This window comes from Acanthaster planci, linkage group LG06 (assembly GCF_054643075.1).
Source record: "Acanthaster planci isolate LZ-2023a linkage group LG06, COTS_SCS, whole genome shotgun sequence".
In the NCBI taxonomy this organism is placed as follows: Eukaryota; Metazoa; Echinodermata; class Asteroidea; order Valvatida; family Acanthasteridae; genus Acanthaster; species Acanthaster planci.
The window spans coordinates 11,310,938-11,333,570 of NC_141782.1; the positions used below are offsets into that span (position 1 = coordinate 11,310,938).

The 22,633-nt window shown below is 41.2% G+C and overlaps 1 protein-coding gene across 8 annotated transcripts in view; it reads left to right on the forward strand.

The window, feature by feature from the left end:
• The first annotated feature begins 5,416 nt into the window (after positions 1 to 5,416).
• The window catches only part of LOC110988490 (uncharacterized), a 76,205-nt gene continuing 58,988 nt past the window's right edge, over positions 5,417 to 22,633 (forward strand). For 4 of the 8 annotated variants that reach the window (XM_087137643.1, XM_087137647.1, XM_087137645.1 and 1 more), the window contains exons 1-10: positions 5,417 to 5,656; positions 11,425 to 11,553; positions 12,876 to 13,250; positions 13,880 to 14,131; positions 15,461 to 15,715; positions 16,236 to 16,487; positions 17,468 to 17,722; positions 19,473 to 19,724; positions 20,914 to 21,165; positions 22,353 to 22,604. In XM_087137643.1, coding sequence (XP_086993769.1) covers positions 5,590 to 5,656; positions 11,425 to 11,553; positions 12,876 to 13,250; positions 13,880 to 14,131; positions 15,461 to 15,715; positions 16,236 to 16,487; positions 17,468 to 17,722; positions 19,473 to 19,724; positions 20,914 to 21,165; positions 22,353 to 22,604 — 2,341 coding nt within the window. In that variant the 5' untranslated portion in view covers positions 5,417 to 5,589. The remainder of the gene's footprint in view (positions 5,657 to 11,424; positions 11,554 to 12,875; positions 13,251 to 13,879; positions 14,132 to 15,460; positions 15,716 to 16,235; positions 16,488 to 17,467; positions 17,723 to 19,472; positions 19,725 to 20,913; positions 21,166 to 22,352; positions 22,605 to 22,633) is intronic. The other 4 variants (XM_087137642.1, XM_087137646.1, XM_087137644.1 and 1 more) reach the window with 1 other exon arrangement.

Here is a 22,633-nt window from a genome sequence, read left to right on the forward strand (position 1 = left end):
CAATTGCGTCTTAAACCACTACGCATGCTTCATTTGAATGTGACTGCGGCGAATTTTCAGACCAAGTTGTTATTCTCCTTGTTCGTCAGTCTAAAAAATTGTTCAATTTGAGTGCAATTCGAGGCTTTGTATAAGTCGTGCTCGAGAACAAAAAAGCAAAATAATTGCGTGCGCTTCCAAAATGACTCATTTGACTGTGGTTTTAAGAGAACCATCGATGATACCTCGACCTTTCGGTCAGTGCGGCTTGATCATCGTGGCACACATTTTCCAATGGAGCCTGAAAGTAAAAAAAAGGTCATACAGCGAACTTCCGGAACCTTCGCGTGGTCCTCTAGGAACACTGATGTAGGAATTTTGCCTTTGTGTTCCTCAAGTAATATTTGGGAAAAGTCATCTGGAGATGGGTAAAAACCGAAATTCATTGACGACCTTTCACTTCCGACAATATCGTTCCTAGGTCTCCTCGTTCTTGCAAGCTTATTTTCACTTCATGAGCGTGTGAAAACGAAATTGTACATTTACGTTGCAAAGAAATACCCACATGCAGTCGATATAGGTTCTTGATTCAGTCGAGTTGACGTGACATCGTTCTTGTCAGCAACGGTAGATTACACTTTAGAATCTTTCATAAACGCAGATTATTCCTTTAAGTTTATTTCCTCGTAAATTGGAAAGTCCTTCAAATATTTAGGTCAGTTTTTAGTTCAGCTTTTACCAACAGACTACCATCAATGTAGTTTCGTAACAGTTCACATTATGCGTACGAGACCCACGAATGGCACTGATCTTTATGTATTTTAGATGAGAGGTCAGATTTTGGCAGGATTTTTCTCTCTCAGGTCTGGTAATTTTTCAGTTTTTAAAACTTAATATGCTAGCAAATATTTTTACAAAGGCTGTTTTCCGAGGTGATTTGTTAAGAAGTAAACGAGGGGGAAAAATAACAAATTCTTAAACTGTTGCAGAAGCACGCCACCAGGAGTCAACTTTCAGGCTCTGTAGAGCCTGGAGTAACAGGCCACAGTTTCAGAATACAGCTTCAGGTATGAAATTTCTGTTCATTAAGCTCACGGTAGAATGTGCGAGTGTGCACTGGCGCATACACCTGCATCTGTTTCCAACATTCTGTGATGCACATGTCGCAACTTTCGAAACACAGCTGTGCCAAGGCTTCCGGAAGCGCAGGCGTCAACTTTTCTGGCTGGAGTGTGCACTCGCCGCAAATATTTGGGTGCGTTCGCGCGGTTACTCCTGTCAACACAAGTGAGGATGCGCGCGCATTACTCTCGGGACTATACTCCTGCATGACGGGGAGTATACTCTCGCTGATCAGCGCGGCGTAATCCTGCCGTTTGTGTACTTCGGGGGAGTACTCAGGTGTCTGCAGTTAGGTAAATCTTTGCAACGATGTACAATCTCGTTTTCAAGTAAGAACGGGGAAAATTTGCAAGAACAAGGTGACCTATAGGAACGATACTGCTGGAAGTAAAAGGTCGTTAATGAAATTCGTTTTTTACCCATCTCCAGGTGACTTTTACTCATGCGAGGAGGACATAGGTAAAATTCTGACATGAGTGTTTGTTGGGGTGATTTCAGTTAGAAAAAAAGCCTAGCGCAAGTATTAATAAGACCTTTTTATTTCTTGCCCTTTATAAATACGCCTACCCATGAATTTCCCTTTTTTTCTTCGTCATGTCAACAATTCTGACGGGGGTGTTGGTTAGGACGGTGATATGCCTTGAGCTGTTTTTTTTTCCTCCAGTGGCGTAAATATACTTGCGGGTAGTTGATTTCTTATCTAAGAGACGTCTATACCATGTTGGCACGCCCTCTTCTGTCCATGCACAGTTCAGATTCCCCAGTCCCCCAGAATTTTGGACTGGTTCCCGTCCCTATTATATGTAGGGACCGGTAGCTAGCTGCGATTAGCCCTGTCAGTTTGGATGCTGAATATTTAAGTTTTTGTCAGGCCCATGGCAATGCCTTAACATGAAACACGTTTCAGCGGGGAGCTAAATAAAACACAAATAGTTATCCTTGCTAGGCCTCTGTTGATCACCGTGTGGTAATTTATTTTTCAATGACTATCATTGATACATCATTTTACGGCAATTTATTTCAAATCAGTGGTTATTGTGTTAAATATTAGATAAATGAACCATTTATGGTGAAGTTATTTTCAGTAAAAGCAACCATGCTTTCACCTTCTGTTTAATTTGTACATAAAGCGGGCATCGTTTCCTTATTTACATACTCTTGGCACGATTCTGTCGGTAATTCCACTACTTCCAGTCCCTACGTTCGGAGGACGTCTGTAAGGCGTCTGGTGACAACATACGGGACGGGAACCAGTCTACCGGGATTTACACCGCTACGTCGTCCTCTCTTCCACATTTCTCATTTTTTTGTTAGTATATTCAAAGACTGGTACAGTTTCTGTTCTTTTTTACCCATCTTTTCTACACCACCGTTTGCCCCCTGTCCTGATGGGGTCTGAGTGAGAGCGTGAGAAATGTTTTCCCCAAAGACAATGATGACATTGAAATAACGCAGCTGTAAGTGCGATAACAACACCGTGCACCGCACGCTCACAGCAGGTCTGGGCATCAAGAACAAAGCTGCGCGTGGGCACACACACTCGCTTCTCCTTGAACTTGTTATCATTGGACTCTTTTGTCACTTTGGATCGCGCAGTACAGAGGAGACATGCTATCACCTCCCTCTGCATACGAGGACTTCTCGCCCCAATGCAACAGAATCCTCGGTGAGTCCTTGTCCCAAGTCTTTCTGGATTTGCGGGTGACATCACTCAGTGGGGAACGGAAACACTGGCTGCCACTGTCGTCCATCAGTCGTCAAAGCTATGAACGAGCTCCAAGAAACAAAATTTCCCCGCCCAGTCCTTCGGGAAGTGACTAGCGGCCACGCCAATCCGTGGGCAAGGATCAGAGTCCACAGCTTTTGTGGCCCACCATATAGGCCTACAATGTACTTTAAACCACCAATTTTGTTTGTAACTGCCCGTCAGGTAGATGTGGAAACAAAAACTAAAACAAAAAAAAACAAACCAACATTGGATAGGTATGAAAGTAAGAAAGCCCATTAGCGCCGTACGAAAGCCCATAAGCGCCAAGCAAAAATGTGTTATTCCGAATTCGCAATCCGTCATTACGGATTCACAATCACAATCTGAAGTCGTTGGTATATTACTTGTGTACATCGACGTGTGTACATTGGCGGCCAGGCCAAGTGCATAATAACATTTTCTATGCGCAAGGCAGTCCCGTAACGTATTCCGAATCCGTAATAAAGGATTGTGATAACGGATTACGAGTCAGTATTAACGAAAATAATACTGGACTTCCAAACAGTCCCCGTACCGACCCTTCTCATAAATCAAACCTAAAATCACCGAAAACTCAGGAATCTGTGATGTGAATTAAATACCCTCTGTATCCAAAATGAACAACACAACCCCGGTCTTGTCTGTTATGCACATTGAGTTCGTTTAACTAATGTTAATTTAACACTATATATGGCTTATGTGAGGTATGTGCGCGGTGAACTGCCATGAACCATCTCAATGAGCTAATTAAAATGGGGAAAAATGAGATAACAATAAGGATTTTAAAATGACATCCTGTAAGGGTTACTATTTGTTCATCAGTAACAATGTAATGTGTTATGTGCCCCCACCAGTCTGCAACAATCGGGCATGAAAAAATCTGAATGGCCTGCCCCCTCCCCCTTGAGAAATTCCTGGATCCGCCCCTGAATCACAACACGCTTTGGGGAAAAATGTGTTGCCAATACAATGTCACGACTGTTTATGTTCCGTCACGGCCACTATACCTTGCAGTTTAAACTCGACCAATGAGATGCTTTTTTTGGTGAAAACGAGAGAGAGATTTCTTGCAAATCACGACTATACGTGCTCAGTCACGTCATACAGGAGCTTAAAGTGACAATCTGCGTTTCCACGTTTCCGCAATAATATATGTAGGAACGAATACGAGTAGGCCTACCGCTCTCTTCGATATGCCTGAATTTGAACCCAAGTTCAGGTAAACTCGTTTTCAGCTATCGTGATCCCATGTATGTTATGTTCGAATTTTCAGCTGCTTTTGGTTATTATTACCATTTTATTTACCCAGGCGTAAACATCTCATGTAATGAGTATCGCTGCCGTGGGAATGATGGCTGTTGAATCTAGCATTGCCACACTCCAGGGTACAGCACCACATAATGTAATCACAAGCGATTTCACGACATCAAAGCTCGATCGGCATGCGTGACTGGCCGTGTACTTACTACAGGATCGTCCGGGATGCCTCGGAGTCTTGTATCTATTATGATTGCTAATTCAGTGAAGCAGACCATTGTAAACTCCATTTTGGGGTCCGCTCGAAATGAGCCTGACAGACCCATATGTATTAAACATTGTTATCATGCGATTTTAGAACATGTTCATCACTCAGATTAAAAACTTTGTTTTGACAAACCAGTTTATAGTTTTGTTAATGAGTAAAATAAACCAATTTTCAATGTATGTCTTTTTAGCTTTTTCTGTGCACTTCCCAGGGAACTATCTAGGTCTCAATCGCCAACAGACAGCTTCATTTATTCATTATTTAGTGGAACGATTTGTTATAAAATTTAATCTTATTCTCTGAATAATGTACCCTTTTTACTTTCAAAATGTTTAGCTTTTCTTTTCCGCGCATGATCATGTGTATTTATTCAGTGCTTTATTAATAAAAGGATCACCGATTTTATTGTCAACAAGAACAATTAATGACATCCTACAAATTTGTTACATAACGAAATGGGAATGACAGTCCCCAATTCTCTCCTAAGAGATTTCAATTAGGCCTTTTAACTTTTCAACTTTAAAGTTCTATCTTCAAATATATATGAAAGGAAATGGAATTATATAACATATGAAACATTGCTTTTTTCAAGATTCATTCGTCTTTAAAGTTCTGTTCTCGACTGTATGAAAAGCAATGTAACACACAAAAATAGTGCTTTTATAGAGATAGTTGCATCATGTTTGGATAAACCAAGCCCACATTTCTTTACCTTTACGTTTTTACATTCTTTCTTGATCTCATAGTTATGTCCTGGTATCGAGTGGGACGAGCATTCCAGTTTTCTAGTGTCATGGCCAAATCTCCATGGCAATATTGTTGGTATTGTTTTCATAATGCTGATTCACAGCACAAGAGGTGCCAAGATGTTATTTTTGCAGATCAGTTCCCATGCCTGTTTTTGGACTGAGATGACAATGCATGTGTAACCGCGACGAGACACCAGTCCGGGGGTGGGCTTTGTTGCTCGATCGACTTTGAATTTCTTTACGGAGCAACGCCTCCAGTGAACCTATTTTCGGGGGAGAGTCGGCACTCAGGAAACTGTAGGAGACTGGTTACTACCAGCTCAGCTCTCACTTCAAGGGGGTCGTTTTGCTCGGTGTTGAATCGTCTGCTTTATACCTAGAAAAAGTCTCTTGGTGGGTGTCACGCGTTTGGGGGCTTACTATCGTCAGTAGATAGCTCGAGCCCACAGCGCACGGGGTCTTGCACCATGACGACCAAAGCAGCAGTGTGGACTGCGATTTTTGTTCTCAGCATTGAGCTTGCTGCGGCACAACGTAAGTTCAAAATTGTTAATGCTTTTTGGATTATGTATTCATATTTCATTATTCAGCAAACTGTTATGGGGCCCACCTGGAAGAGTTTAGATCACATCTTTCAATGTGTAGTAGCGTAGCGGAAATCTCCCGGGAGTAGGATTAAGGGCTCTTTCTATTCTACGTTCTGAAAGCGATAATTTGAAGGTTGCACCCCGGGACAGGATTTAACTATTTTACCCCTGGCTGTTAGGTGGACAAAAAAAATTTGAAAATAAATTAAGTTTGTTTTTGAGGTTGAGGGTACGGAGCAAGCGGCTTTTGTCCTGCTTCTACACTATATAGCAAAATAATGGTTGAAAAAAGGTGGCGACGTGACAATGTCACCACGGGTTTTGAAATGTAGGGATTGTGTTCAGATATAAAAAAAGAAGTTTAGACAACAGGAGCAAGCAACAGTGGCGTAAGAGCCCATTTTCAGTCCCATTTTAAGTTACTTTCTGCCCAGTGTTTAGTCATATATGTTGAGTAACTTTAAAAGCTTAATATATGGCAATAATGAAAAAAAAAATTTTTTTCAGAAGTGGTATGTAAAAGTTTTCCAACGACAGACCTAGCTTTAACTGATTAGCTTATTTCTGTAAAGAATCTTCCTTGTTGCTGGAGTTTATAGGCCAGGTAATTACAACTTGGATCATACAAACACTACCTTTAAAATAAAGCACGCTAGTGTTCGACTACACGTACATGAATGGAACGACAATGTTCAACATTCTCAGACTACTAATCCTTGCCCCCTCCCAAAAAAAACCAACTCTGTTTTTGTGTCACAGCATAAAAAAATAGCGAATCCTACAACCGCCTACTGGAAATGCTGTGCAATTTTCACTGGTTGGAAATTCTTCACTTTCACTAATTCTAGCCTTTTTGGAACAGGTCTTGAATTGAAGTTAAGTTAACCTTCTGAAGGGGGTTGACTTTTTCTGTGTATCATATCTGCCTTTACTTGGACTGGCTTTTCCTGTTATACACAAAACATAAAACGCAGCGCAACGAAACGTGCACGGTGCCGATAATGCACCCACCATTGTTTCAAGTTTTCAACGGCTATTTCATGGTGCGCTCTATGTCAAATAAGTACCATAAATCGGTAAGTCGCTTCGTCATGTACCTAGACGTTTTAAGTTGAACTGTTACATGTAGCTAAAAATGGTACCACATTGTGTCTTCTCTGTGCGCGACACGTGCGAGTGATGTGCGGGATTTTCAAAGACAAGGTCTGACAGCTACCTCCGTGAAGTTAGGCCTACTCAAGATACAACACGATTACAGTTCTTGGTAATTAAGAGCTTGAAGGTAGGGAATGTTAAGAGGTACGTCTGTATTTTAAGGGTTTTGATTTCCCGAAATATCCAGGGAAAGGTACGTAGACTGGCTTGTGGCTTGCAGTAGAAGGCGCCTCATGCTTCGTGCATCACCGCTGCTAGTGCAGTAGTGCGTTCATGTTCCTCTTTTTCGACCCATGCTCATACTAGTACTAATGCCAACCTGAGGTATGAAAGAATACGATGACCTAGCCAGGCCTTGGTCTGTCGGTGGGCCTCTCTCATAATTCTCATGATGACATGCAGATTTGCTTCTCGCGAATCTCGACTGCCACATTTTGAAGAGGGGAATTTGTTAGATCAGCAGCTCAGGGTAACCTTGACAGGGATGATTTATTTGTCCCAACAACTTGGACCCTAGAGTATAGGACTGCAGAGTGTGCACTCACTGATAGGCCTTGGCCTATCCCCAGAACTGTGGGGTCGGACGTCCACTCCCAGTGGAGCGGACGTCGGACCCCACAGTTCTGGGGGCATGATCGATGATAGGCCTATGTACCATGATCATGCTGATAGTGAAAGGGATACCTGACTGAGGGCAGACATGACAGGTTCATGATTAAAGGGTTACAGAAATAGAAAACATTTAGTTTGCGTGAAGTATTTCAAAATAACTATAACCATTTCAAAACATAAATTTAATGTTTATCCCATTAATTGTGACTGCAAAATGAATAAAAAGATCCTGCGTTTTCCCACCCACAAAAAATTCCCTTTCGCTGTTCGCGCTCCGAGGCTGATTGGATGGCGTCATCGCCAGAACGATGCATGTACAGTGTACGTGTACATAGCACACAGTACATGCATTATTGCATGCAATAGACCAGATTGTGTTTGATGTAAGTTGGCCCGCAGGCAAACACAGACACAGTCCTACCGTGTGTTTGTTGAACTGAAACAATGTTGGCCCTGTTGGCCAAGCTACATGTAGATCAAACAAAACATAAAATGCACACCACATTACAAGAGCAATTAAATGATCACAAAGACATGTAAATAAAGCCTAGTTAATTATAAAATTTATTAAAAAGATACATCTTGATTGTGCAGTTAAAGTTATTTTCATTTGTAATACCCTTTCACTGGTGTGTAGCAAAGAGTTCCACAACGTCAATCATTGAGTTCATAGTACGATCAAGCAACTTGACAATTCAAAGTATTCTGACTATGCAAGCCGTAAGCACAGCGGGATCTCACAATCAAGTCAGACAAGTATTAAAGTTGGTGCTTTGCTCTGTAACACTTTGAAAACCAAAGCAAGATCTTAAACTTGAGACATACATGTACCATACATTACATAGTTGACATTGTCCAGGGGAGATGTAATCAGTGAATGAACCAAAGACTCGGTGGCTCCTTGATTCAGATATTTTTCAAATTCAACACAAATTATGTAAACTACATGTATAATTCACCTTCTTGCAAACATGATTGACGTGGGTGTCCAGAATTGAGAATTCAATCAGACCCTAAACTGTAGACACCACTTTTAACATGATCAAGATTAATTTAATCTACTGTAGTTGCTGTTGAGACCCAACATTTAATGACCTCTGTTTTGCCAGCATTAAGTTTCAGCTTGTGTTTCAGCGTCCATGCTTGAACCAAAACCAGGCATTTTTCAATTATTCTCCCATGAATGAATTTTATTCGCTGAGTAAAGGAGAAAAACTTTGCAGCTGAGTTTCATCAGCATGACCATAACCACTGATCATGTACATGTACAAGTAATTGTTGATTACCTTGAAAAGTGAACTTGGAGAAGCCCTTAAAAGCACGGGGCCCAGACGTGAACCTTGAGGAACCCCAAAGTTGAAATGGTAGCTGATATGACGCTGTGTTAGAGACAATTTTTCTGCAACTTTGTACTCTTCTTCAACATATGAAAACTCTTTTACACTCTCATTTGGTTGAATGCACTGAAAAGTGCACTTTTTAGTCACTTAAAATTATCCATGTGAGGGTGCTGTTGCTACGAAGTCATCCAGGGAAGACAGAGTTTATTGCATAGGGTTTTCTATTAAAGGGTGGCAGCAATAGATTTTTTTATTACAAACCTCCAAAATGCACCTTTCTGCCTCAGTTAACGTTATTTTCAACTTCTGTTTCATTATTGCAAAGGGTATTTTAATGCCTTTTTTGCTTTTATGCTAATTAGATATCCATATTCATGAGCAAAACTGTGACGTCATCTCAGGAGGAAGCCTCAATGTTACAATGGTTTGTACACAAAAGGTTCTGCACTTTTGTAGATTTTCCTGGACTCAGTTTTCTGTTCTTTGCTGATTCATTGTTGTTCATGTGCAAAGCAACAAGAAATGTTAATCTCTCTCTCAGAAATGTTTTCAGTAGGTAAGTTCTGGGTTCACAATTTGAACAGAAACACCTATGCACTGAACCATGTCTTCCCTTGATGATTTCAGAGCAACAGCGCCCTCAGTTCTCCAGAACAGCATGGGTAATTAACCAAAATGGGAGTGTAAATGAGTTTTTATACAGCAAGGAAGAGTACAAAGATGCAGAAAAATTGTGTACAACAAAAATTCATTGCAACTGCACGTTCAATTTGTGAAACCAGAATTTACTTATTCAAAATATTTCTCAGAAAAACACAGTTATTACTTTGCACCAAAACAGCAATTAATCAGCAAAGAAGAGAAAAGTTACTCTGGGCAGCAAAAATGTGAGACTTTTTATGTACAAACCAATGGTAAGATTTGCATGTAGGCTGTCTTTCTTGAATGACATCACAGTTTGGCTCATGAATATGGAAATCTCATTAACATAAAAACCAAAAAGGCGGCAAAATGCTTTTTGAAACAGTGAAACAAAAGTTGAAAATAACGTTAATTGAGACACAAAAGTGCAATTTGAAGGTTTGTATGAAAACAAATTGATTGCTTTTCTCCCTTTAAATTGTGCCCTCTGTCAGTGTGTGAGAGGCTCCGTCCATGCAGCCCTTCTAGTGCCTTTTATTTTTAAGCACAACTAAAGATTATGTTCAAACATTAAGAAAGGGGTATGTAGGGTCCAACTTACTCAGACTAGTTCAGTACTTGGGATGGAGGAACAAGTTGAAAAATTAGGGTGAACTGACATGAAAACTGACACATGAAAACTGTGATGGTCGAATGTGACATTCATTCCCAGGCCAGTTTCAGCTTAGTGCAATGACGGAAACAACCAGTCGTCAGGCAGGATCCCCAGAAGCCTTGAGCACACCATGAAGTTACAATTGTACAAGCAATTAAATGATGTAAAATAAGTCAACTTTGACTGCCTCGCTTTTTAAACAGCTGGTGACATCTAATATAGATGCTGTTGCAGTAAACCTGGAACCATGCATGCAGCAGCGCAGTTAGGCTGCATGGCGTGCTGGATCTGGAACTGTAGAAACTGCCTTGCAGCTCTTGGGGTCCATCCTGTACAAATGCTGAGAATTAAGGTGACCAGTTTGTATCTGACATTGCTTCACTGATGCCAGAACCCGCCCAATGGGTGGTGCGAAACCAGCCTTGGGATCGCTGATCGAGATTCAAATCCTTGCAAAACAAACAGGCCGTTATTTGCCTCTAAACTGACTCTGTATGAAGATGTGAACAGATTTTGGTTTTGATTTTGTTTCAGAGAAGAACAATTTTGGTATGAAATGCTATCACTTCCTGTAGACAGTCTGAACCCAGGTGAATGTGCATTGGATTGTTCAGAAGGTGATCTGGATCTGTCACTGTGTAGTACATTCATGATTGACTCAGTTCTGAACCCTTAAATTATTTTTAACTAGCCCCGAGGCAAGTTAGCTTATTTTTTCACTAGCCAGCAGGAACTTTTACTTTCCCACCGGACATTTTTTAGCACAAATAACTTCAACTGGCTTGTTTCAACTTCATAAACATTTTAACCGTAACTGAAGTCTTGCTGTCAATTTCAACATTTAAAAGCAGAGGATTCACACTGTTACGGTTTATAACAAACATCATGTACAATTGGAGTGTACAACACTTCTTTTAGTTATCTTTACATTAAGACAAATGGCAGTTTCGAACAGGTAGAAACATGTATTTCTTTTTTTTTACTAGCCCACTGGGCAAGTTAAAGATTATTTTTATGCCTTTTACCAACCTGAAGGAGTTTTTACTAGAATTTTGTCGGCTGGTCTAGTGCTAAGATCAAGGCCTGCTAATGACCATCACTTACCATTACCCAAGAAGATGAGACATTTGGTAACCCCACTTGGGGCCCACAGGACGAGAGGAAAACGGTGAAGTTCCCCATTATATATAATGAGCCTCAGAGCTAGGTTTCCGAGTCACATGCACAGCTGTCAACAGATTTGTCTGAACAAATAACACTGTAAAACTTTAGTGGTATTGTGATTGCATTTTTTGTTTGTTTATGTTTCAGTGTGTCCAGTAAATCAGTGCACTGATCAGAGCTTAACGTGCCACACCAGAGATGTCCCCGGCCAACTCAACTTCATTTGTGAATGTAGCCAGCCCTTCCGAGTTGGCGTCAACTGCGATCAAAATTTAGGTTGGTGTACATGGTCAAGTAAATGTACTGAACAGGGACATTTGATCCCCACATTCTGGATTTTTATAGTATTTAATCAGTCAGGTCATGTTACTGTTTTTAGTCCTTGTATGCAAAAGACAAGATTCACTTGCTCACAGCCAACTTTGGGAGAAAAAGTCTTGAAAAGTCGCACTTTATTATTTTCATTGTAACAACCGCTCTGCTGGATTTTTTTTGTCAATTTCTCTTCATCAACCAATCTCAATATTGGCATATCAATCTGAAATTCTAGGGAACTGATGTTGAAAAAAGTTCTGAACATGCAAACCATGCAAACAATAAGGAATTGAGGAGAATCAATTTGAATTGAATTGAATCAATTATAATGATTTTTAATGATCATCTGACTGATCAGCCCAGTGACTGAGCAACCAATTGACTGACACACCCAGCAACAGTTGGACCAATGGACAACCGATAGACTAACCAGTCAACTTACAGACAGGTGGATTGACTGACCAAGCAAGTCATGATTGGGGACCATGAAAAGTGATTTGGAACACCTACTGATAAAGAAAAACTTACACGCAGAAGTCAACATTCTGGATTTAATTTTATGGCACAGCCGAGTAGGCAAATAATTTTTTTTTTTTTTTTTGCAAATTGACAAGGTGGGGGAGGGGGGGACCAAATCACTTTTCCAAGGTAAGGGTGCAGAGAATTTCCACAGTGGGGGCAAATCACTCATCAGCAACAACCTGATAAACCATTAACCATGATAAGGGGGGATCAGTTTTCCAAAGCAAATTAGTGATTTTCATCCTTTCCATTTTAAAACAATTATGAAAAAATTACTTTTCTTTTCTTTGCTTGTTTTTGTCCATTTTTTTCTGGGGAAGGCAAGCTCGTCCCTTGCTCCTTTGTCACCTGGAACACATCACATGCAGTTCAGACTGGGCTGTTTTGTATAGCATGGACTTTCTGTACTTTTTTGTGCAAACATGTTCATGAAAATGGCCCCTGGTGTCATGAGTTTTTTCCTTTTGTTTACAAACATGCCTGTCATTTCTTGTGAGCAGCTTAGAAAGTCCAGGTTTAAAAAAAAATGAAGAGAGAAGTATTTCCATTTAGCATGCAACAGCATTCAAAGAGATATGTGAGATTTTTTTTTTGTCCAACCCTTTGTGACTTGTTCTTTTGCTGTTGAACTGAGGGCCACTTGTCACTCACTAACCACTCGTAGGCAAAATCTAAAATAGTGACATGGCAGGCGAAAGCAGAACACTGACATGGTACACATCTTTCTTCTTTTCCCATGACCAATTTTTTGGCATGAACAGATAATCAGCAAGTCATCACTTGTTATGGTGAATCTTGTGCCACGGGTACATTTGCCTCACAAAATTACCCCAACCCATACAATCCCCGCTTCATTGCTGTGTACCTACTCTACATCCCTGGAGCTGCTGAAATTGTCTTCTCCTTTGACTCACCTTTTGGTGTGGAGTCACCCAAGGATGAGTTGTACATTGGGAGGGGTGTCACACCCGTCATCAGTGAATTGCGGGGAGTGTCCAATCCCCCAGACTTGTACTTCTTTGATGGGCGGATAACCCCAACCGGCTCGTACAGCATCTTTTCTGACACCGCCTTTCTCTACTTCTTGACGGATAAGAATATCGAGTATGAAGGCTTCCGGGTACGCTGGTTCACAGGTACGTAAAATTCACCTCTGTGTCCCATTTACCTATCTTTTGAATCCTTACCATGCTATTTCAATATTTTCATGAGCATACCAGTGATGGCACTGGAAGATATTCTGGTATTACAGCTGCCGTAGCTTCAGAAGTTAGCAGAATTATGAGATGCCGGGGGGGGGGGAGGACAGGGAGGTTTATGCATAGTACATTCTGACGCTGACATACTCAACATGTGTAGCATTGAGAATTGTTCTGCAGAAGCCTTGCTGTCAAGCCCCAGTCTGGCTTGGCCTTCATTCATAAGTGGACCATTCTGAATCAACAGCTTGGCGATTTCCCGTAAAAAATATGTTTGAAAACTTAACATGCAGGAATAAAGATGGTGCAGAAGGAACACATTATAGATAAGCGTCTCTGTGTTCCAATGAGTAGTTCCAACTTATACAGAAAAAATTTTGGCACCTTTATTGTCCAAATAAAAAAATAGTGAGGCTGAAATACCCGTCATTACAGCAACAGACCCTTTTCCGTTTCATTATGTTTCATGGATAAAAATGGATTTGGGAGCACCAGTCCAAAATGGCCAGTATGTCAAATTAACTTCTTGCTCCTGACCCATTCACTTTTTTTTCATGTTGTTGCAGTGGACAACATCCCCCCAGTGATTGCTTGTCCGGGCGACATAATGCAGACTATCACCACAGGCAACCGCAATGGAGGAATAGTGAACTGGTCCCCAGCGACTGCATCCGACAACTCTGGGGTAACACCAACCGTGACGCTCACATTAGGTCAGCCACCTGGCTCCTTCTACCAGTTCGGCTTGCACTCTGTTACCTACACGGCCACTGATGCCAGTGCCAATTCTGCGTCATGCACCTTCTCCATTACCGTTGGTGAGTTGCACATCTGAGTGAGGTGGCAGCTGTTGATGACAACAGTAAACTCACAATCACTGCATGTACATGTAAAACAACCCCAAAATGGCCATCAACAGTAGAAATGTGTAAAAAACTAATTCTATCTTAGTTAGTTTTGTGTAAATGGACTCATCTATGGCCATTTTTCCTTGTGCCCATTCTAGCTATTGAAAAAGATTCTGCTTTTTATGGAAACACCACTAGTACAAAATGTTTATACGACAGTGAAGACCAAAACACCTTTTTCTTTCTCTTTTTTATGTTCACAGTTATCTTGCATGCACGTCAGTTTAATCACCCTGGGGCTCAGTCAATTTGAATAATTCACTATTTGAATATTCGACCTTCAATTCCATTGAATATCCGAATGTTCGGTCGTCCCGACCGACAGATTGTTGATGAACAATCCATACACAAAATCAGTTGCAATAACACACACACTTTTACATTATACTGTAATCACTATAATAGTTTCTCACGTCGAGGACTACATGTATCTCCAGCCCCATTCATCAAGATTGAGAGATGAAGAACACTTCTTGTCCTTTTAAATTTTTAAATGAATAATTTACGTTTTGAATTGCTGTAAGATTTGCTTTTCATTTGAATCTGCTTGATAAAAGCCTCCACAGTGGAATTTTTCTCATTTAAAACAAAGGAAATCCTCTCTTCATTTTCATGAATTTTGCATTCGAATATTCATATTCAGAAATTAATATTGAAATATTTGATACTCGATCGAATATCCGTATATTTGGATATTCGGCACAGTCCTTAATCGCCCACATATGTGCACCAGCTAGTACTTTCTACATTACATGATCGGCACTCAGTCATATTTTATGTTCTAAGATCATCGTTCCAGAGTTATGGGTTTTAGCAAAGTGCCGGTATGTCAGAAGTGCTCTTTAAAATGGTTTTTAAAGACAAGGTGTTAACAATCAGAGCTTAATATAACTTTTCTGTGTGTAGTGACATGTCAATTATGCCAACAAATTTGGTGTACCAATAAACTGGATACAGCACTTGGCGTGGTCAAGTCCCAGTCTGGCTTAGCATCAGCCATCTTGAATTAATAACAAGGGGATCCCTGTAAAACTTTTCTAAAACTGAACATGTGTGAAAACACAGATATTGTAGCTGAGGCAAATTAGAAATTAACATCTCTCTTCTGATGGGTATTTCTAAATTATGGATAAAAGTTTATGTTCCTTAACACTCTAATCAGAGAGTATTGGGATTTCAGAAAAGTAAGTGACAAAGTTGTGTTACATTTCCCCCTTGTTTTTTTCTGATGGATGGCAGTTGATGGAGTGAATCCTGTTATCACGAGCTGCCCAAATGACATTTTCATGGAGGTGGATTTCAATGTTGGATCGGCAAACGTCTTCTGGCAGGCCGTCACGGCGACTGACAATTCCGGCACACCTCCGACTGTGACAATGACTCACACCTCCGGACAGAGTTTTCTGGTTGGGCAGACCACGGTAGTGTACACCTTCATGGATTCAGCCAGAAACAGTGCTGAGTGTCGATTCAATGTCGTTGTGCAACAAAGAGGCAAGTCCAATCCTGTAATGATTGATTGTGTTTTTTGAAAGAGTACGACTTCTTCATCTTAACCCTAACACTCCGAAATCCTCCGATTTAAATATGATTTTTGCATACACCCAAGGGATGTGGTGTACAGTGGTATACCACATCTAGTCAGTGGATTTGGGCTTGTTTACTACATGTAGGCGGCAATCTTGAATCAAAAGCACCCCAGTTGTGTAACAAAATTTCTAAAAAATTAACGTGTGTGGAAACAGAGATGGTGTAATAGGGACAAATCATAAATAGCGCTCATGTGTTCTGATATCTATTCCCAAAGTATGGTCAAAAGTTACTTCACCTTTAATATTGACCAGATGAGAAATATTTTTTCAAAGCAAAGCAACATCTGTACTTATAGCAACATAGTCGGGCCTTTTCCCATTTCATAGTTTTCAATTGATTAAGTAGATCAACGAGACACAATTTTAAAATGGCCATCTTATGAATTTAGCTGTGACCCTGTCAATTGTTCATTTCCTTGCAGAGGACAATCTCCCCCCAACAATTGTTTGTCCAGGCAATGTCATGCAGACTATCACCACAGGCAACAACAATGGAGGAACAGTGACCTGGTCCCCAGCGACGGCAAGCGACAACTCTGGGGTAACACCAACCGTGACGCTCACGTTAGGTCAGCCACCTGGCTCCTTCTACCAGTTCGGCTTTTACACTCTTACCTACACGGCCACCGATGCCAATCTCAATTCTGCGTCGTGCACGTTCACCGTTACCGTTGGTGAGTTACGTTTTTGTTCCCGAGCATGGGTGGCTGCTGGTACAATGCAGATATATTGGTTGTGTCGCAAAAGTTGCATTCACACAACTGAATGAAAATATAAATTCCTATGACAGCTATCAATAGTAAAAACATGTTTTTAAAATGCTGTTCGGTGAAGAAATTTATTGTCAGTTTTATGTACAGGGACTCGTGCTCTGCAAATTTCCTTGTGCCTGTTCTAGCTATTAAAAAAGATTCTGCTAGGATAGAAACAGCAGCGTTATACAGTACTATAAATATAAGCTGGGAAGGGCAAAATACCCTCAATATTGAATTGTTGATGCTTTTTTGTCTCTTATTCCATGTTCACGTCTATTTCTTGTACCTGTCAATCAGACAGTACCCACACATATGCACTAACTAGAGGCCAGGTGCACATTTTACATGTGGGTGAATTGCATCTTACACAAGTCTCAATTGAATATGTTAGCTGGATTCTTTCCTTCTTCAGTCATTATTCCTTGTCGTGGTCTGTAGCTGAATCCAGTGACCCTCTGCCCTTGGTGTGGTCACAAAGGGTTATGAGCGATAGGCTCTTAAATGGCTGTGGTAGTCCATTTTACATATTTCTGTTGTGCCCTGTGTGTCTGTATAGCCAGTTTTGCCCGGTGTTTGGTATCTGGCTCCTTGCCAACATGTTTAAGGTACTGTTTTTTTCATGTGGAGTTCCTTATAAATTGCAGGCTCAAGTAAGAAATGAACATAGTGTTAAGCTGCGGCAGAAAAGTAAAATATGTTTCTCTCCCCATCTTTGTCCGAGTATAATTTTTGAGGCACTTCATGGTATAAGTTGTTAAATTGTGTCTTGTGTGTTGTTTGTTAGCAGTCTGCCTACACGTAGCTTCAGTTCTCATTTAAAATCAGAGAGTATTGTAACTTGGAAAATGAAGTGACAGAGGTTTTAAATTTCCCCCTTGTTTTTTTCTGATGGACGGCAGTTGATGGGGTGGATCCTGTTATCACGAGCTGCCCAAATGACATTTTGATGCAGGTGGATTTCAATGTTGTATCGGCAAACGTCTTCTGGCAGGCTGTCACGGCGACTGACAATTCCGGCACACCTCCGACTGTGACAATGACTCACACCTCCGGACAGAGTTTTCCGGTTGGGCAGACCACGGTAGTGTACACCTTCAGGGATTCAGCCAGAAACAGTGCTGAGTGTCGGTTCAATGTCGTTGTGCAACAAAGAGGCAAGTCCAATTCTGTAAAGATTCAGTAGTGCTTTTTAAAGATGAAATTAAGCTTCTCAGTCTTAAAGGTACACGTATATTGCCATTTCAATCATAACAACAGATTGAATGGTTATATCGTGTTGTTGGTGTACAGATAAAAAAATGGTGCAGTGTGCAGTTATATATTTTATTTTGCCCTGTTTTATTTTGAAAAAGACAGGAACTGTTTACCAAGCAGTGGATAGATATTGTTAGCTATTAATCCAGGTGCTTCATGAAGCACCTAGATTAGCACCTAGTTTTCATGAAACTGATATTTGGAAATCGCTCAAAAGGAGAAATTTTTAATGTGTAAGAATCATCGCAAATTGAAGTGTTTCATATAAGGGGCATTAGGTCGAATTTCAGTCAAGGAGAGTGATTTATGTTGGAATGGGAGCATTTTGAAAATATTGTTTCATACGCGACTGAATTAGTACTGGAGAACAATGATATGTCTCCACAAGGATACAAATTTCTGAAAATTGGGCTCTCATACACAGCGTAGCATCATTATGTTTTAGGTCTTTCAATCTGAGCAAGTAAAGAAAATTGTTAAAGTTACAACTAAAAATCTTATTTTGGAAGTCACAAGACAAATTTTTACAGATAATCAACATCATAAAAGTCTAAAATAGTTGAAGAATAGATTAGAAGATTTGAATAAAGCTCCTCAAAGGGATTATAAATGCAATATGCACCCTGTATGCCCGTGGTTCTTCATAAGCAACATTCCTCTTCATTATGTGGCTTATTTAAAGTGGCATATTATGGAAGTTTCATTAACAAAATTATGCTGTGCTAGAAACCGTCATCGTTTCCACCAAGAGACTAATTGGCCCAAAATCATGGTGTTTTAAATATATATATCCCTTTTTTCACAAAATCAATTAGGTCTACTTAAATCAGTCAAATCATAATGATCTCTTCAGGGAAAAATTCAACTTAACCTCATTTGTCATTTTCGTAAGAAGAGAAAGATTTCTGCCCTAAGAACATGTAAAGTGCTAGCACTTCGGGCAAAACCATGGAAAAAACTTGGTTTGTTGTTTCCCAAAATGTATATAAATGTAACGATTTTGCACCTGGCATGCACTATGGCCAAAGCATGTACTGTATGTGTGTGCCATTTTCACAGAGACAAAAGCCACATTTTTAAATGATTTCTATAAATATTATTTTGTAGTCTGGTGTCATTTAAAATCCCCTTTGTCATGAACTAGCATTGGATGAGTCAAAGAAATGCTATATTTGGGGGGAATTAATTTTTTGAAAAAGAGGCCTAATTCAAATGTGATTTATCTTAACTATTTTTACTCTCTGGTAAGACTTTCGTCTCTTCGTCAAAACGGTGACGAAATGATTGCTTTTTTTCATTTGAGTATCCAGTTTTTAATGATGTTCATTTAGATCATTTGGCCAATCAACAACCTCATTGAAAAAAATTTTCTTCATTCATAAAACTGGACTTCACAATCTTACCACAATATTTCTGAAGCTCTTAAAGCTGCTTGGAATTACCAAATCGTCTTGCTCCTCTATTAACCCAAATGACTTAATCATATACTACCATCTTTGCATAAGTTAGTTTTATTTAATCATTATTGCCTGGCCTCAGTGGACGGCACTCTACCTACCATCCAGTTCTGTCCATCTGTATGACATCAGCCAGAAGGTGTCTTTTGGTGTTCCAAGTACAAATGATTGTGTGTTTGTTTCTTTGCTACAGAGGATAGCACTCCACCTACAATCCAGACATGCCCATCTAACATCAACCGGGAGGTATCTCTTGGTGTTCCAGGTGGAATTATCAACTGGACACCACCGACTGCCACTGATAATTCGGGTCAGACACCCACTGTGTCATCCACTCACACCCCAGGATCCACCTTCACTGTCGGCACAACTACAGTTACTTACACTTTTCGAGACCAGGCAGGCAATACCAACGTCTGTCAGTTTGATGTCACAATAACAGCAGGTATACAGTTGCCATGAACTTCTTTCTTAAATTTGTTAACAAACCAATAATCCCTCTAGGTCATCTACAAGATTAAGCCTGGTAATGGTGGCGGCCTCGGAGGAGGGAACATTTGTGAAGAGGAAGATGACGTCAAAAGCGACCATGATGTCGTCTAGCTGAAACGTGAGGCCTTGAATGAAGCTGGTAAACTGGTCTGAATTTTGGATGTGGCGTTCAGTGTTGACAACCACAGGGTTGCAGTATCTTGGAAAGATATCTGGCTGTGTTTTAAGTTTGACCCCCTCTTGGTGTGACGATGGGGTGTTGTGGGGTGTCTACCTTGTGGATCTTGGGTTGCCCAAAGAAGCTTGGACATTTGGAATTGGCAGGCCAGAGTTGTCTGTACAAGGACTGGGAGATACCGCTGGAGCGCTGAAGGGAGAGGAGCTTTTGCTGTAGCTTTCTCTCAATAGCGGGGATAGAATCTTCCTTGAGAGTAAAGTAGCAGCCGGAGTCAAGAATTTCTGCTACCTTCTTGCAGTCATACTCAGTCTTGCCCATGACCACGGTGGCATTCCCCTTGTCTGCCTGGAGGATGTGGATGGTCTTGTCTTGGTGTAGGGGTGTGATGGCTGACCGGTCTTGTCTTAAGAGATTGGGCTTGGCAGGCTTGTGTTTCAGGAGGGCTTGGTTGATTTGCAGGCGGATCTCGTTGGCTGTAGACTTATGATGAAGGCAAATGGCTGGTTTGGTGCACTGGATGACCTCTTCAACGGGTAAGTGCTGGGGGTTAGGGCATAGTTCATACCCAGCGACAGGACTTTTGTCTCGTCCGCAGAGAGGGACCTATGACTGAGGTTGACTTCAGTGTGCCAAGTGAAAGATTCTTCAGAGTGGAGATGGAGTTTGTTGTGGTATTGACTGGAGGTAGCTGAACATTTCAGCAGACCGGGAAATTGAGGCCGTTGGAATATAGGGGAACCCATGTGTAAGGATCAGGGCTGTGGGCGTGGGGTATACAGTAGGTGATCCCATTATACAGCGTTTTCCTATCTCCGTACGGTGCAATCAACACATACATTGATTCCATTTTAGTAAGCTTGGGATACTGTACAAGCATCATTCTTTGAAATATATATATATGTAGAAATCTAAACCTTGGTTAAGTTATAATATACTTTATAACTTTATTGTCTCTTTGCTGCAGTGGATCGCACTCCACCTACCATCCAACTCTGTCCATCTGACATGAGCCAGGAGGTGTCTTTGGGTGTTTCAAGTACAACTGTCTCCTGGACACCACCGACTGCCACTGATAATTCGGGTCAGACACCCACTGTGTCATCCACTCACACCCCAGGATCCACCTTCACTGTCGGCACAACTACAGTTACTTACACTTTTCGAGACCAGGCAGGCAATACCAACGTCTGTCAGTTTGATGTCACAATAACAGCAGGTATACAGTTGCCATGAACTTCTTTCTTAAATTTGTTAACAAACCAAGAATCCTTCTAGGTCATCTACAAGATTAAGCCTGGAAATGGTGGCGGCCTCGGAGGAGGGAACATTTGTGAAGAGGAAGATGACGTCAAAAGCGACCATGATGTCGTCTAGCTGAAACATGAGGCCTTGAATGAAGCTGGTAAACTGGTCTGAATTTTGGATGTGGCGTTCAATGTTGATAACCACAGGGTTGCAGTATCTTGGAAAGATATCTGGCTGTGTTTTAAGTTTGACCCTCTCTTGGTGTGACGATGGGGTGTTGTGGGGTGTCTGCCTTGTGGATCTTGGGTTACCCAAAGAAGCTTGGACATTTGGAATTGGCAGGCCAGAGTTGTCTGTACAAGGACTGGGAGATACCGCTGGAGTGCTGAAGGGAGAGGAGCTTTTGCTGTAGCTTTCTCTCAATAGCGGGGATAGAATCTTCCTTGAGAGTAAAGTAGCAGCCGGAGTCAAGAATTTCTGCTACCTTCTTGTCGTCATACTCAGTCTTGTCCATGACCACGGTGGCATTCCCCTTGTCTGCCTGGAGGATGTGGATGGTCTTGTCTTGGTGTAGGGATGTGATGGCTGACCGGTCTTGTCTTGAGAGATTGGGCTTGGCAGGCTTGTGTTTCAGGAGGGCTTGGTTGATTTGCAGGCGGATCTCGTTGGCTGTAGACTTATGAAGAAGGCAAATGGCTGGTTTGGTGCACTGGATGACCTCTTCAACGGGTAAGTGCTGGGGGTTAGGGCATAGTTCATGCCCAGCAACAGGACTTTTGTCTCGTCCGCAGAGAGGGACCTATGACTGAGGTTGACTTCAGTGTGCCAAGTGAAAGATTCTTCAGAGTGGAGATGGAGTTTGTTGTGGTATTGACTGGAGGTAGCTGAACATTTCAGCAGACCGGGGAATTGAGGCCGTTGGAATATAGGGGAACCCATGTGTAAGGATCAGGGCTGTGGGCGTGGGGTATACAGTAGGTGATCCCATTATACAGCGTTTTCCTATCTCCGTACGGTGCAATCAACACATACATTGATTCCATTTTAGTAAGCTTGGGATACTGTATAAGCAGTGTGCTTTGAAATATATATATGTAGAAATCTGAACTTTGGTTAAGTTATAATCTACTTTATAACTTTCTTGTCTCTTTGCTGCAGTGGATCGCACTCCACCTACCATCCAACTCTGTCCATCTGACATGAACCGGGAAGTATCTTTGGGTGTTTCAAGTACAACTGTCACCTGGACACCACCGACTGCCACTGATAATTCGGGTCAGACACCCACTGTGTCATCCACTCACACCCCAGGATCCACCTTCACTGTCGGCACAACTACAGTTACTTACACTTTTCGAGACCAGGCAGGCAATACCAACGTCTGTCAGTTTGATGTCACAATAACAGCAGGTATACAGTTGCCATGAACTTCTTTCTTA